Below are 15,574 nucleotides of genomic sequence, written 5' to 3' on the forward strand. Positions count from 1 at the left end.
TGCTGGAGTTGAGCATGTAGAGGTTACATATTAAATGTGCTCTGGTTCAATAAATATCTAAATTGTTAAAGTAGTGCAAATCAAATCTAGTAGGATGCCTCCTCTCTCCTCCCCCCTGACAGGTATGTGTAGACTGTTAGCTTTGCTGAACTGGGTCACAGAATACTGTGATACAGTACACTGGTTCCAGTGTATATATATAGTACTGGTGGGGGGGGGGGGGGTGGTAGTGGTCTTAGTGGGGCTGGAAGGTCTTGGCCAGATCCTCCATCACACTCATGAACTTCTGCTGCTCCAACTGGGAACTGTGGGTCCAGGCCAGGGGCAGGTGGGCCGACACCATCCTCCGATCTGACACACACAACACAATATGTTTTACAACCTGGTTGGTTAAAATAGAAGCATTTACTATTCACGTTGTGATTGATCCATCCTATAGCCGTGTCAATGAAGTTATCTAGAAAATACAGTTCAAACAATACAATGTAGGCCTAGCTGTTGTCCGCTGATATGTATTGTGTAAATGCAGGGGCAGAGATGAGAGGGGGTGTCTGTGTTAGTGACTCTATTGAAGTGATTCTTTGCTATCCCGCTGTGCTGGGGAAGGTTACTGAGGTCGCCACAATGGAGGAAGAGGGCGTGTGTCAGAGGGAGGGGGGGGGGGGGGGGTTCCACTGTACTCTGGCAGTATCTGGTACCAAGAGCTCCAGCTGCAGTGGACCAACGCCAGAAACCCAGCCCAACCCACCCCCGCTATCCCCAACCTCCATTCTCATGCCCCCAGTCAAACCACACAGACAAACACTTCATTCAGACAGCACTCATCTTCTTTCTCTCTCCTTTCCCTCTCTCTAAAGCCCTCCCATATGCTCCAAATATCCTCTTTCCCTCTCTCTATTCTTCTCTCTTTCCCTCTCCTTCAGTGTCTCTTCTCTAATTCTGACTGAGGTCCACTGTACCCGAGAAGCCTGGCTGTTTTAAAGAGCTCTTGTTTTCTCCAGAAGCACAGATTGAGAACGAGTTGTGAGGAGAGAGAGTGCGTGGATCTGACACTTAAACCCATGACACTACGCTAGACCTCAGTTTGCTGTCTTACTGTAGTTTTGTCTCTCTCTTCTGGTCATTACCTCTGATACTTTACCACAAAACACATTAAATCGCTCTCTGTAATTGGTAAACAAATGGGGACAATCCCATGCTTCAGACCATGCTTTACTTTTGTTTGTGATACTTCCTTTAATGGAGAAGTTGTGTGGTAAGTGTATTCTGTGTCTTTTACTGCCTACCCTGGAAGAAGCTTCCGCTGGGCTTGGTGGCGGCGGCCTCTGAGATGGCCAACCACACCACGGTGTCAGCCCCCTGCTCCGGGGTCCTCAGGCTGTCCTTCATAGACTGGTGGAAGTCAGGCATGGCATTGGCCACCGCTACAACTCCAGAGAGAGACTCATCAGTAACACATTTTATTTTAATAAACAATTGTTGATCAGAATGTATTACGTTTTAAAACTATTAGATTTGTATTAAAACGGCATCGGATATCTATATTGAAATTGTAAATCTCATTAGTAAATGTCAATCTCCAAATGTGGATATGTGTTTACAATGTTGTCATACTTAGAACCGAAGCTGTTTACTGCTGGTAGTTGTGTAGCTGTGGTGTATTGATACAGTACCTGGTGTGTCCACCCAGCCAGGATGCATCACTGAGAAGTGGATGTTGCTATGGGTTTGGGCCCACTGCTCTGTCATCACCACCTGTTGCCTCTGAAACACACACCAGTAGCTGGGATCAGTTCAAACACAAATCTCAAATGTAACATTTCTGACCAAATAAAATAAAGATGATGTGACAAGCACAGACCAACAAGAGACCACCACATCATGCATTTACTATAATGGTCTCCAACCTTGTATGGATGTCTGTGTACCCCTGCTCCCCTCACCTGGTGCCGTGTGCCCCTGCTCCCCTCACCTGGTGCCGTGTGCCCCTGCTCCCCTCACCTGGTGCCGTGTGCCCCTGCTCCCCTCACCTGGTGCCGTGTGCCCCTGCTCCCCTCACCTGGTGCCGTGTGCCCCTGCTCCCCTCACCTGGTGCCGTGTGCCCCTGCTCCCCTCACCTGGTGCCGTGTGCCCCTGCTCCCCTCACCTGGTGCCGTGTGCCCCTGCTCCCCTCACCTTGTGCTGTGCGTAGACCATGGTCCCGTCATAGCGGCCTATTTCTGTTTGCAGGTTCCCTGTCCTCAGCTTCTGGACCAGCATCCCTCCAGATGAAACTGTGATCTGAGGAGGGAGGGGTGACAGGAAACATTAAATAATCATAAACAGGAAGCACACTGAAGTATGTTTTTTTTGTTTGTTGTCAAATTACATCTATGAGAAAAACCTCCAGTGGGTTTCAAACTAACCACTCTGGGCTCTGCACTCTTCTCCAGTAAGGGAATCAGTCCCCTGGTCAGGATATACACACCTAGAGATGGAGAGAGATGTGTTTCTTTCAAGGGGTTTTGAACGGAAGTGGCTATGAGCCTGAAGTATTCACATTAACCTCTGTCATTTACTCACCCATGACGTTACTGGCAAAGCTCTTCTCCAGCCCCTCAGCGTTCACATCCCTCTCACTCATGATGCAGCCTGCATTATTTATCTGTCCACGTCAATCAGTCAATCAATAATCCTACATTATGAATACTGTACACATGTAAAGCTATATAAAACATGGGAAGAACTCTGTGTACATTTATAGAAAGAGAGAGAATGATAAAAGGCAGGGTGATGACTAGAGGTAGAAATATATGTTACATGGTTATCACTTTGATTCAAACGTGTTCAGCACTCACCAGTAAATTCAAGGCTTTGTACTTCCTCTTGAAGGCCTCTGCAAATTCCCAAACCTTCCGTGTCTCTGATAGGTCCAGAATGTGGACATATATTTCCTGAAATTACATGATTATTACACTAGTTGCAGGGGTACAGAGCACAAGGTGAGGGGAGCAGGGGCACATTACATGATGATTACACCCCCCCCCCCCCCCCCCCCCACACACACACACACACACATTTAGAGGGTAAGAGAGAGGCCCAAACTCACTCACTTTATTTCCTGACTCCTTGACAATGTCAGCCCTGGCCTCCTCTGCTTTATCCTTGTTCCTGCACACCATGTGGACTGTACCACCTGGAAAGGGGATGGGGGATAACAGTAGAGCAAGAGTGGCTGCACCAGGGGTGTATTCAGTGCGGTGAAATGTGATGATGCTCTTCCTCCAAAGACACACATGTACTCACTAACTCACACTTACACACACACTCGCTCTCTCTCTCTCCTCTACAGACACACACCATACCTCTCTTGGCGATGGCCATGGCTGTAGCTCTCCCTATGCCACTGTTGGCTCCAGTGATCATGAAGACCCTGCCTGCCATGGACACTTCCAGGTCCTTTTCCACAAAGTGCTTGGCTGCAGACAGGAACGCACTCCTGCAACACACAAAGATAGACAGACAGGTAAACAGTCAGGTGGAGGCTATCCATCCACTGCTCCATTCCACAGGGTGGTAGAGGGTGACAATAAACCCCTTTCCAGTTGAAATAATTCATTGAATGATTGATCGAAAACAGAATAAAAGAAAGTAGGTCAGTGCCGGTGCACATAGATGTCCTGGGGTCAGATATGGTCAGAGTGAGGAGACAGTATCTAAAATGGAACAAATTCCAAACAGTTCAGATATTCAGTGAGCAAGACAAAGGTCTTACAAAGGGAAAGACTGTCACATCTCTTAGGTAATGTAAGGAGAGAGGAGGCGGTTCTGAGGCCACCGCTGGTGACAGCTACAGCAGCCTGTGTGCCACGTCAAGGGGTTCAATGGCAGCTATTGTTCCCAATGGGGGATGAAGGGAGTAAGGCAGCGCCGTACTTAGGGATTGTTTTGGGCTAAATGCATGCTCTGTTTGGTGGTGTCATGCAGCGTAAACACTAGCGGAGTCAAGGGTCAGGGCGGGTAAAGAGACTGGTCTCTGCAAGAAAACACAACATTGAACAAAGGAAGTGGGGAATAAATGACAAAGGCACCTCTTCAGTTGGATTTGATTGCTTTGTTCAGAATGAGGAAGGGCAGTGTGTGATCTGATGCTATTTGTAAACCATTTATCAATAGTTCCACATGATGGCATTGACTTGAGCTGGTGGATATCCAAATAAGATTGTAAAGCTTTGTAGTTAGCATTAATGACCCAATTGATTAGTAATATGATGGCAAAAAGTCAAGGGTTCTTTAACAGTTTTGTCCATTTAGTGGTTTTGACACAACACAGCAGTAATGGCCCAGGCCCTATTTTACAGATCTTGGATCGGTTTTGCTATCCTAATGCAATACTTAATCATTGAGGGTAAAATAACTCAAATGACAGTGGTAAGCAATACAGGCATGAATAAATATGTATTGTACATACAAGTTACAGGTCACTGATTGAGGCATTCAAAGCAAAATTACAGGATTAATCAAGACAGGGTTGGAACACTGCTTAACCAGTATTCTCCATCTGTTTAATTTGTTGATGTTTCTTTTTACCAGTGAACATCTAGAATCTACCTGAACCACTGTGATGTTCACAGAATGTTCACTGTGATTAATTTAATACTATCTTGCCAAATGATGAACACACATGCACAGAGAGAAAGAGAGAAAGAAAGGGAAATGAGAGAGAGAGAGAACGAAAGAGAGAAAATATACACAGTGTTCTGGAATAGAAAATATTTATTTTTGAACATTCAGTTTTATACATTTTATCGATTTAGTTTGTAACTTGTGACATTTGTAGCCAGGGATTTGATTCCATGAAATATCAAAATCAACTATAACAAATGTGTGCGTATGTGCCCAACAGATAGGAGACCAGTGATCAATTGCCTACTCTTCTCCAGAGTAAATATATAAGCGTCAATGTGATGATGCTGCTGCTGCTAATGATGATGCTGATGATGATGACAGAAACACCATAGCGGAGAAAATCTTACCTGGTGAATTCAGTCATTCCTTTCAGAAACCACGCGGAGTTGCGGTAAAGAGACATCGTTGAATTACCCATGGAATCCTCTCGCCCCGTCGTCCGTTATTGCACTCTCTCCTCCGGTTTTAACTTGGACCAAACCCACGTGTGTGAATTTACATTGGATGACACCTTCGGCCACCCAGCGGCGAGTTGGGATCAACAACTGAAGCACAATCAAACTCGGTGTCAACTGGTGTCAGCTCGACACTGTCCATGATGTTTATAGGCTTGAATTAATGTTAAAATGGCAAATTCAGGAGTTGCATGCACAGCATTTCAAATTAAATTTCAACGACCGCATATTTCAGTAACAGAAGAAAATTAAATCAGGGAATATTGATAATAATTCTGGGGGAACTGAGACTAATTGTCGGTTTTTATAGGCCTTTAGGCTACAATAGAAAAATCCAAAAGAACACGCAATATGTCTGTCGCTGGAAATGAAATAATAGACGCACATAACTTGGCTTGACAAACAGGATAATATCTATATTTGATCATAAACCAGGTAGTACAGTACTACAATGCACCTTGCCCAGGAACCTCCTGTGAAAGGTGTGAACCAATTCCGACCAAGCAAAGCAAAAAACGGGGCGCGGCACAGTCAAGACTAGAGAAGGTATTGTTTCGCAACTTAACCCACAGCATTGTGGGAATTTGACGTTGCCAGTCCCTATGTACCGGTTTTACGCAAGAATGTAGTTAACATATTTTCCCTCAACTGTTGTCCTTACTCTCACATTGCAGCTTCACGATGGTGAGTAAAATGTCTGCTTTTGGTTCCATGTTTTGACATTTTACAGGGCAAGTACATTCTCTCTATCGAACATGCACCCGTCCAAAAGGTCAGTAGGCTACAGTAACGGTGTTGTCAATGCCACACCCAGTTCATTTGGCAGGTTGTCTCCACCTGTTTGCCCGGACACTACAGTAGCTTAAAGAAGCGTTGCTGGCTGGCACCACTGAAGCCACCTCTCCCACTTGAACAGTTGTGCCGTCTGTCTTGCATAAGAAGCTGTTTATCGATGGGTTGTTGCACAATGTGTTGTTTTCATACTAGAACGTTTCGAAAGTCATGTGTAAGTTATATTTTTGCTAAAACTGTCCATTTTATTAGGCTGATTTTGTGGAGATTGAAATATCGTTTTTGTCTTGCACAACAACGTGGGTGGGTATACTTTGTGGACGTTCCAACAGGAATCTGTTCCAAAAACTTCGTAAATAACAAGGTTGCCAACAAACGACAAATACAAAGTTGTATAGTGGCAGAATAAGATACATATATTTTAATACTTTTACATTTTCATGGCATCCTATTTGTGAATAGGGTAAGGACTCTTTTTTTCACTCACCAGGTTTATCCCGAAAAATGTCTGCCCTCTCTCTGGTAGCCTATGGACAAACATTAAGAATAGGCTATGTGGTGAGTTGATGCCTATTCGACAGGTAATTAGCTAGGTGAATTGATCGTGCAACTTTGTAAGCTTTGTTTGTTGGCAACCTTGTACTTTACGAAGTTTTTGGAACAGATTCCTGTTGGAACGTTCCACAAATTATACCCACCCCAACCACGTATCAGTTAGAAGTGTTGTTTTGAATTATGGTTTGGATTGCAACACATCAACTAGGCCTAAGTGTGTAATTGTGGGGTGTGTTCAAAGTGTCTGAGTATGTGTGAGTAGCCTGCATGAAAATGTCCATTCATGTGTTACATGAGCATACTATGTCTGAAGAAATACACTCAATCTGTTGCCTACAATAATACCCATTCTAGTCATTCTATTTTTACAATTTGGGTCCCATGCTGGTCAACTTCCTGCCCCCTCCCCCCTCAGATGCACTTCCTGCTACTGTTAAGCCGGCAGGGGAAGTTGCGACTGCACCCGCTCCTCCTCTGGAGGGACCTCAAGATTGTTTACAAAAGGTGACTGAGGAAGCAGAACCTCTCTCTGGGTCTGTCTGTGGTTTACCTTCGATCTCTTTCTCTTATATCCTTTCTCGCTGTCTCTGATTTTCTTTATTTGACAGATTATTTGTTTTCCTATTTTTGACTTCTGTCTTTCCTTCTTTTGTCTGTTTCTCTGTTGACCCCTATTGCTGTCTGTGTTTAGCCCCTCTCACTATTGTCTCTGGGCTGGAACAGACTATGGTGCCTGTGTACTGTACTGTAGAGGGAGGGAAAGGAGGAGGGAATTGGGTAGACTGGAACCATCCTTGGCCCCTTTATTAGTGGTTCATGTTTAACCTCCTAAACCCCTTCCTCCTCACCAGTCCTCCTTAGACACACACACGCGGCACACGCTCAAGTGAAATATACACTGATTGTACAACACATTAGGAACACATTCCTAATATTGAGTTGCACCCACCTTTGCCCTCAAAACAGTCTCAATTCATCAGAGCATGGACTCTACAAGGTGGCGAATACATTCCACAGGGATGCTTCCCACAGTACTTGTGTCAAGTTGGGTAGATGTCTTTTGGGTGGTGAACCATTCTTGATACACACGGGAAACTGTTGACTGGGAAAAACCTTTGCTGACACACTCAAACCGGTGCGCCTGGCACCTACTACCATACCCCGTTCAAAGGCACTTAAATCTTTTGTCTTGTTCACCCTCTGAATGGCACATATACACAATCCATGTCGGTATTGTCTCAAGGCCTAAAAATCCTTCTTTAACAAGTGACATCAAAAAGGGATCGTAGTGTCATGACGTTGGCCTGGGGGAGGTGTATGACCGTCATAAATACCTCTTCCCCCCCCCCCCTTTTTTCCTCTCTCTACCCTACTGACGTTACATTTGCAAAACCCTTGGTTAACATAGAGATTCTGGGAACATCAGGAGGTGGGGGGAAATTAACTATATTCTGGTAATCCGACCAATGGAAAATATGCGGTGGTACTTAATGAATATGATGTCAGTTCGGTTGTCATCTGAGACATTCTCATCAATGATAAGATGACATAAAGTCTACACAGCAGAGTTATCGGATTCACATGGAATTGTTGTTCAATTTAAATGTTTGAATATGAAATTATTTGTGATGGGATGAAATATGATTTTAGCTTCTAAAATGTAAGATTTGGGTTTTTATAAGATGGGGCTCTACTCAATCAGTGACCTGCCCCTGTGAAGGGACATGGGCTATAAAACTTTTCAAACACGCCCTCCTCTCCCTTCCTATATAAGCCCTTGACGACAATGTAACCTCCTGTTCTGAGGATGTAGGACGACGGTCCGATGTCAGAATGGTTCAGATAATAACTACAGAATGAAGCCAACATCAGCGTGAGCTTTGGTTGCGAATGGTATGAACTTTGAACTCTTATTCACTACAGAAGTGATACCTCCTAGCCGTTGAGATGGCAACAGCAGCTGCAAACGCCGGTTAGGAAGGAACAGACAGTATCCCGTCTACCACACAAAGACATTACTACAACGTATCCAATTGACAACCAGAGACATTCTTCAAAGGACTCGGTTGGGCAACACGGACTTCCATCTACCACCAACCTACCGAAGCGCAGCTCAGAGTAAATATTTATTGCATTTTCCTTTTCCAAATGGGTGGTAATTTAGAATGCATAAGATACTATATTTACAATAGCACAGCTTCGGCCTTTGTTCCTCAGTCTTCTCGCTCTTTCACTCAAACCCAGCCCTTTTCTTTTGTGTAACAAGCTGTCATATCTGTTCCGCCCGCTAGGGACGTTCTCCTTTATGATGTAATTTGTAGTCAAGTTATGATTTAATTATGTGTATGTGTGATTCTGTGTGATTAGTTAGGTATTTAGTAAATAAATAAAGAACACAAAATACTAAGACCAGGGCGTGACACAAGCTGTCATATCTGTTCCGCCCGCTAGGGACGTTCTCCTTTATGATGTCATTTGTAGTCAAGTTATGATTTAATTATGTGTATGTGTAATTCTGTGTGATTAGTTAGGTATTTAGTAAATAAATAATTAAACCCAATTTTGTATTGTTGGTTCAACTTGTTAGCCAGGGTTCGTGCAGATAACCAAGCATTTACAACTTTCAGATGAGACTGAATTAAGATGAAGATTAATGTTGACTGCTATTGATGTAAAATATTACTAGGTCTTTAAGAGTTTATTCTGAAGATAACAGCTCTATAAATATTATTTTGTGGTGCCCGACTCTCTAGTTAATTACATTTACATGATTAGCTCAATCAGGTAATATTAATTACGGAGAAATTATTTTATAGAATAGCATGTCATATTACTTAATTCGGCATAGCCAAAGACACGACAATAGCTTTCAACTGGTCAGTCTATGTCATGGAAAGAGCAGGTGTTCCTAATGTTTTGTACATGTTAAATACATAACAGACAAGCAGATTGTTTTTAACCTCTATGGTAAAGTGACTCCCTTGCATATAAACATAACAACTGTAACCCTGTTCCTTGACCCCTGACCCTCTGCTCCCTTGCAGGTATGCCAGTCTCTACTTCTGCTGTGGTCTGGAGGACCAGGACAATGAACTGTTGACCCTGGAGGTGTTGCAACGATATGTCGAGCTGCTGGACAAATACTTTGGCAACGTAAGCATAATGTACAGGCAATGTAAGGGATATTTATTGTCAGGTTAAGGTCTCGCTGGGGGAAAGGTTCAATAAAACAAGGGGAAAGTATAGGTTAAATTGATGAATAGAAACTAAATGTTAAAGTCTATGTTTTTACAGCATTTTCAACATTGTATAGTCTTAATGGTGCCTATTGCCTCTCATTGATGTGCTGTTCTGTTGCCCTGTCTGCTCTGTGTTTCCCTGTCTGCTCTGTGTTTCCCTGTCTGCTCTGTGTTTCCCTGTCTGCTCTGTGTTTCCCTGTCTGCTCTGTGTTGCCCTGTCTGCTCTGTGTTGCCCTGTCTGCTCTGTGTTGCCCTGTCTGCTCTGTGTTGCCCTGTCTGCTCTGCTGCAGGTGTGGGTTGGATATCATCTTTAACTTTGACAAAGCCTACTTCATTGTGTGTGTGTGTGTGTGTGTGTGTGTGTGTGTACATGTTTTACTAAACTTGTGAGTATCAGATGTCCTCACAAGAATAGCAAACCAACTAACATTCTGAGAAGTGGGGACATTTTGCCAGTCCTAACTTGCTGTTTGGTGTTAGGGAAAATAGGATTTTAAATGGGAATCAATTATTGGTCCCCAAAAGGTCCTTACATGCAGGGGTGCAACTTTGGTTTTAGGAGTGGGGGGGGGACAATGAGTGTGGATTCTACCATGTTTATGAATAATCCTTAATTAATCGTGAATAATGATGAGTGAGAAAGTTAGTCTCATAAATATCATACCTCCAAGACATGCTAACCTCTCACCATTACAATAACAGGGGAGATTCGCATTTTATAGAATGTTCTTTGGATGGTCTTAAACTGCAGTAATTTATGTCTGAGATTATATGAACATGACGAAGCATTCAAACACATCTGTATCCATTCATCATCATCATCATCATCATCATCATCATCATCAGTCTCCCAGGTCATCCTCACATTTTTGTTTTATGTTTTGTCGTCAGGAAAAGCCTCTTAACTCTTGATATAGTTTGGAAATCAACTTTAGAGGTTAATCAGACTGCCTTAAAATAGTTTAAATCTTTGAAGCTTCTGGCTTGTCTGGTGTTTACTGCACAAAGAATAAAATGTTGCATCTGCGAAAGCTCCTCAACATCACAGACTGGTCTTCCCTGGCTACCTGACCCTGCTGAGACCCCTGTCACCATCTGATCCTTATCCGATGAGGCATGACAAAGAATTACCTTGGTGTACAGTTATACATTATATTATCCAATAATAGAATCAATGGTTCAATAACTGAAGTGACCATTATTCCCAGATCCCAGACTGTAGCCTACCCATCAACTCAAGATGGAACTTTGTATCCATTCACTGATTGTTATAATATACTGCAAAATTCACCTGAGCTCTGAAGATTGGTCAACCCTGGCTGTATGAATTTGCTGGGACACCTGTCACCATCTGATTATGCTAAGAAGAGCATAGTGTTGTGTACTGAGTGTGCACTGTGACAGTGAAGCCTGTAGAGCTGTTTATACCGTGTCGGTATAACAAGTAGGAAACTAACTAGGGAAACTGACAGATCAATAATGTTACATTGCTATATTGACTGTGATTGGGGTAAAAATAATATCTAACGTTAGCCAACATTTGACTAGCTCTAATGGTACATCAACTGGAGAAAACAAACAAAGGCTACCAAACATTTTCATACTCACAGCAGCTGTTAGATACTGCTACCAGAGGCTAGAGCTGAACTGGCTGTGGGAGCTAGCTCTAGTTCATTCACTTCAGACAGAAATTCAGTCGAGGGGGGATGAGACATTAGCTAACGTTACATGTCAGTTACACTACTAGCTCATCACTGAGAATAAGTACATTTTTTTTCTGTTAACCTCTAGCGTCGAGCAATCCCGTATCCGGGAGCGTAATCATAGCCTCAAACTCATTACCATAACGCAACGTTTCCTATTCATGAAAATCGCAAATGAAATGAAATAAATATATTGAAACACAAGCTTAGCCTTTTGTTAACAACACTGTCATCTCAGATTTTCAAAATATGCTTTAACCAAAGCTACACAAGCATTTGTGTAAGAGTATTGATAGCCTAGCATAGCATTAAGCCTAGCTTTCAGCAGGCAACATTTTCACAAAAACAAGAAAAGCATTCAAATAAAATAATTTACCTTTGAAGAACTTCGGATGTTTTCAATGATGAGACTCTCAGTTAGATAGCGAATGTTAATTTTTTCCAAAAATATTATTTGTGTAAGAGAGAGAGCTCCGTTTTGTTCATCACGTTTGGCTAAGAAAAAAAACAAAAATGCAGTCAACACAACGGCAAACTTTTTTTCCAAATTAGCTCCATAATATCGACAGAAACATGGCAAACGTTGTTTAGAATCAATCCTCAAGGTGTTTTTCACAATTCTATTCGATGAAAAATTATTCCTGGCAGTCGGTTTCTCATCAAAGGCAAACGGAAAAATACTGCAGCTGGAGATTACGCAATAATTGCGACGGAGGACACCAAGCGACCACCTGGTAGATGACCATAAGAGACTACAATCTTCCAATGATATGCCTACAAATACGTCACAATGCTGCAGACACCTTGGGGAAAACGTGGAAAATGTAAGCTGACTCCTAGCTCCTCCACAGCCATATAAGGAGTCATTGGAATGAGGCGGTTTCAAAAAATGCGGCACTTCCTGATTCAATTTTATCTGGGTTTCGCCTGTAACATCAGTTCTGTGGCACTCACAGACAATATCTTTGCAGTTTTGGAAACGTCAGTGTTTTCTTTCCAACGCTGTCAATTATATGCATAGTCACATCTTTTCGTGACAAAATATCTTGTTTAAAACGGGAACATTTTTCATCCAAAAATTAATATCGAAGAAGTTAAGTCAAACAGTTACTTTGCCAGCTACATTAGTCAAATAAAGAGTAGCCAGTTTTTGCTCTGCTTGCTTTTACAACTCGAAGAAAAAGCACAACACACACAGACAACTGCTTCCTCTGTTCGTGTGCTCTGTGGCAGGGATGCCAGTTCTAGCAAAGATTGTTAGAACAATGACCACTCAAAACCCGCCCAGAAGGCCTGAAAACTAACCCATTGTTTTTTTCCAAATCAAGAGAGGTGTTGCCACATTTATACAATAAACCCCTTTTCCATAATGTTATCGAACGAATTAGGAAGGAATTGGAACGACTAGAAGCAAAATTAGAATTTCATCAAAACAATTATTGCAAATAAATAATGATATGATTAAACAATAAGGCACGAAAGGGTATGGTACAGTGCATATCTTGTTACGTTACAGCCTTATTCCTCCTAAATCTGCACACAATACCCCATAATGACAAAGCAAAAACAGGTTTTTATAAATATATTAATAAAATGAAACAACAATATTTCATACGGATTGGCAGGGACACACTCTAACTCGCAGACATCATTTACATACTAAGCATTTGTGTTTAGTGAGTCCGCCAGATCAGAGGCAGCAGGGATGACCTGGGATGTTCTCTTGATAAGTGTGTGAATTTGACCGTTTTCCTGTCCTCAAAGCATTCAAAAAGTAACGAGTACTTTTGTGTGTCTGGGAAAATGTATGGGGTAAAACAATAGCACTTGTAACAGGGTTATATTGGTGATTCCCCTTGCCACTATATTGTTAAGCCAATGGGTTTTAGTTTTGTCTTGCCTTCACCTACTCAACATGGCATCTTATTGGCTGGTTTGCGTAGCGTGCTTACAAGGGAGGATTCAGTTAGAATCGTCCCAGTGAACAAGCACCAAACCAGCGGTAAGTTGTTTGCAAAGCACTGTACCTCAGAAGTGATTTTTATACTCCCAAGTGATGATTTACATGTACAATTTATATCAATTTGTTTGTAAATGTTATTCGAACATCACACACAAGATGCAGCGTTTTTTGGTGAACATTTCTTGTGCATTTTGTTGTATAGAATTCCCGCTAATACTAGCTAGCAACTTACTGTGTCTGGTGGGGGGGGTCTGTATATTTTGTACAGTGCATGAGTGCAGAGTTGGATGGTGAGCTGTGCATTGCATGACGTGCAATTTTGTGCTGTTCCTTTCAGAATAAAGCTCCATGACTGGTGCTACAAGTTGGAGTTCGTGTCGATGATTGATTGTACACAACGCAAGAAGAGTACTGTTACACATAGTCATATGCACGTCCTGTAGCACACCATCTCTTTCTGCAGTCCCCTACAACCCTGCCTCATTCTTTGGCCGATCTTGGGAGTGAGTGACTCATCGATATCCTTCAACTGTGTGTGTGTGTGCTGCAGGTGTGTCAGCCGGACATCATCTTTAACTTTGAGAAGGCCTACTTCATCCTGTGTGTGTGTGTGTGTGGTGCAGGTGTGTGAGTTGGACATCATCTTTAACTTTGAGAAGGCCTACTTCATCCTGGATGAGTTCCTGGTGGGAGGAGAGATCCTGGAGACCTCCAAGACAGCTGTGGGCATCGCTACGGAGGAGGCAGAGACACTACAAGAGGTGACCCACACACACAGTCACTTAAGTTTGACACACTTGCCCAAATATTTCAATATGTTTCTTCTGTTCTCTCAACAGACAATGGAGGAGTATATGAGTAAACCGACCTACTGAACCAATAACAGGGACATGAGTCAAATCTTAAGACCGAAGAATCCTTTTCTCAATAAGTGCCACAACATTTCAAAGAAGATTTATTCTTAAGATAGACAGAATACATGGTCTGTTTTATATATGCACTTTCTAATATTATTAGTCTTATTTTAAAAACTTTTTACTCTTTTTCTCCCGAATTGGTAGTTCCAGTCTTGTCCCATTGCTGCAACTCCTGTACGGACTCGGTCAAGAGCCATGTGTCCTCTGAAACACGACCCCTCCAAGCTGCACTGCTTCTTGACCCAGCCGCACCAATGTGTCGGAGGAAACAGTGTACAACTGGCGACTGTGTCAGCGTGTGTGCTCCCGGCCCGCCACACTAGAGTGCAATAGGACAAGGACATCCCGGCTGGCCAAACCCGGATGACGCTGGGCCAATTTTGCGCCGCCTTATGGGTCTCCCGGTTGTGGCCGGCTGCGACACAGCTCGGGATTGAACCCGGGTCTTTAGTGACGCCTCAAGCACTGCGATGCAGTACCTTAGACCGCTGCACCACTCGGAAGGCCCCTATAAGCACTTTCTGAAAGATGCATTAGGAGTTTTATAATTTAGGAGTTCATTTTAAAACACAGAGTTTAACTTTGAGATTTATTTTTAAATGTGTTATTAGTTAAAACTATTTTATTATTACAAATTTGATAGGATCACATGTTTTACAGTAATTGTAGCCTGCTTTGCTTTATCTGATTTTTAAGCAAATATGTTATTTTAGCATATTGCTGCTGCATTTTCAAATGTTTTAATTCAGTTGTGAGTTGATCCAAGGATTGTAACCACAACTTCTTACCACTTCGAAAGTCACATTTATTATTTTAATTCTATGTTGACTAACATAGCCACTGACTGCACAAACGTGATAGTGCCTTATTGTAATATTTCTCAGTTGGCAAGCTAGAGCCAGAGGGTTCTAAGATTGAAGCTAAAGGTTAACATTTTGGAAAGTGATGCCTACTCAGTGCCGTTAAAGCTGTACTGTCTGAATAAATAGTTTTGTTTCCAGAATAGTCTGTCATTTTAAATGTTAGAGTATGTTATATAAATATTCATACACATAGCTCATATAAACAAAGACATTCCGTCGTAAGAACACATACACCCAGCCATAAGACTGACCCCCTCTTCCTTATATAAACACACATCTCATCTCCCTCTAACTGGCCGGTCCCAAGAGCAAAGAACTTTTGCTGTGCACCAATGGGGCCCGCTCTGGCTAGAGCAAGGCCCGCCTCCAACCCTCCGACCAGTCAAGAAGACCGAAACGACAAGACTCCACCTACTGTA

The 15,574-nt window shown here is 42.6% G+C and overlaps 2 protein-coding genes across 2 annotated transcripts; one reads left to right on the forward strand and one right to left on the reverse strand.

Moving 5' to 3' along the window:
* Positions 1-88: 88 nt before the first annotated feature.
* Positions 89-5,230, reverse strand: LOC139386396 (dehydrogenase/reductase SDR family member 12-like). The gene is made up of 10 exons (XM_071131964.1): positions 5,016-5,230; positions 3,345-3,478; positions 3,093-3,175; positions 2,838-2,933; positions 2,563-2,644; positions 2,406-2,467; positions 2,176-2,280; positions 1,674-1,764; positions 1,287-1,424; positions 89-351 (listed from the first exon to the last, which is right to left on the reverse strand). The coding sequence occupies exons 1-10, from the start codon at positions 5,084-5,086 to the stop codon at positions 236-238; spliced, it is 978 nt and encodes a 325-aa protein (XP_070988065.1). The 5' UTR covers positions 5,087-5,230; the 3' UTR covers positions 89-235.
* A 3,353-nt stretch (positions 5,231-8,583) lies between these two features.
* On the forward strand, positions 8,584-15,290 carry LOC139386397 (AP-1 complex subunit sigma-2-like; the record flags this gene model as incomplete). The annotated part of the gene is made up of 4 exons (XM_071131966.1): positions 8,584-8,588; positions 9,515-9,623; positions 13,999-14,136; positions 14,437-15,290. Coding segments are annotated over 4 exons (441 nt in total), but the record flags the coding sequence as incomplete, so codon positions are not given.
* Positions 15,291-15,574: the final 284 nt, after the last annotated feature.

The sequence above is a fragment of the Oncorhynchus clarkii genome, chromosome 27 (genome assembly GCF_045791955.1).
Source record: "Oncorhynchus clarkii lewisi isolate Uvic-CL-2024 chromosome 27, UVic_Ocla_1.0, whole genome shotgun sequence".
Lineage (NCBI taxonomy): Eukaryota > Metazoa > Chordata > Actinopteri > Salmoniformes > Salmonidae > Oncorhynchus > Oncorhynchus clarkii.

Excerpts from the sequence above, each read along its gene's own strand:
- LOC139386396 (XM_071131964.1), bottom strand. The coding sequence starts at position 5,086 with ATGGGTAATTCAACGATGTCTCTTTACCGCAACTCCGCGTGGTTTCTG. Across the intron at positions 3,176-3,344 it reads CATGGCCATCGCCAAGAGAG|GTGGTACAGTCCACATGGTG; the intron begins GTATGGTGTGTG and ends TCCCCTTTCCAG. Across the intron at positions 1,765-2,175 it reads TGGTCTACGCACAGCACAAG|AGGCAACAGGTGGTGATGAC; the intron begins GTGAGGGGAGCA and ends TGTGTGTTTCAG.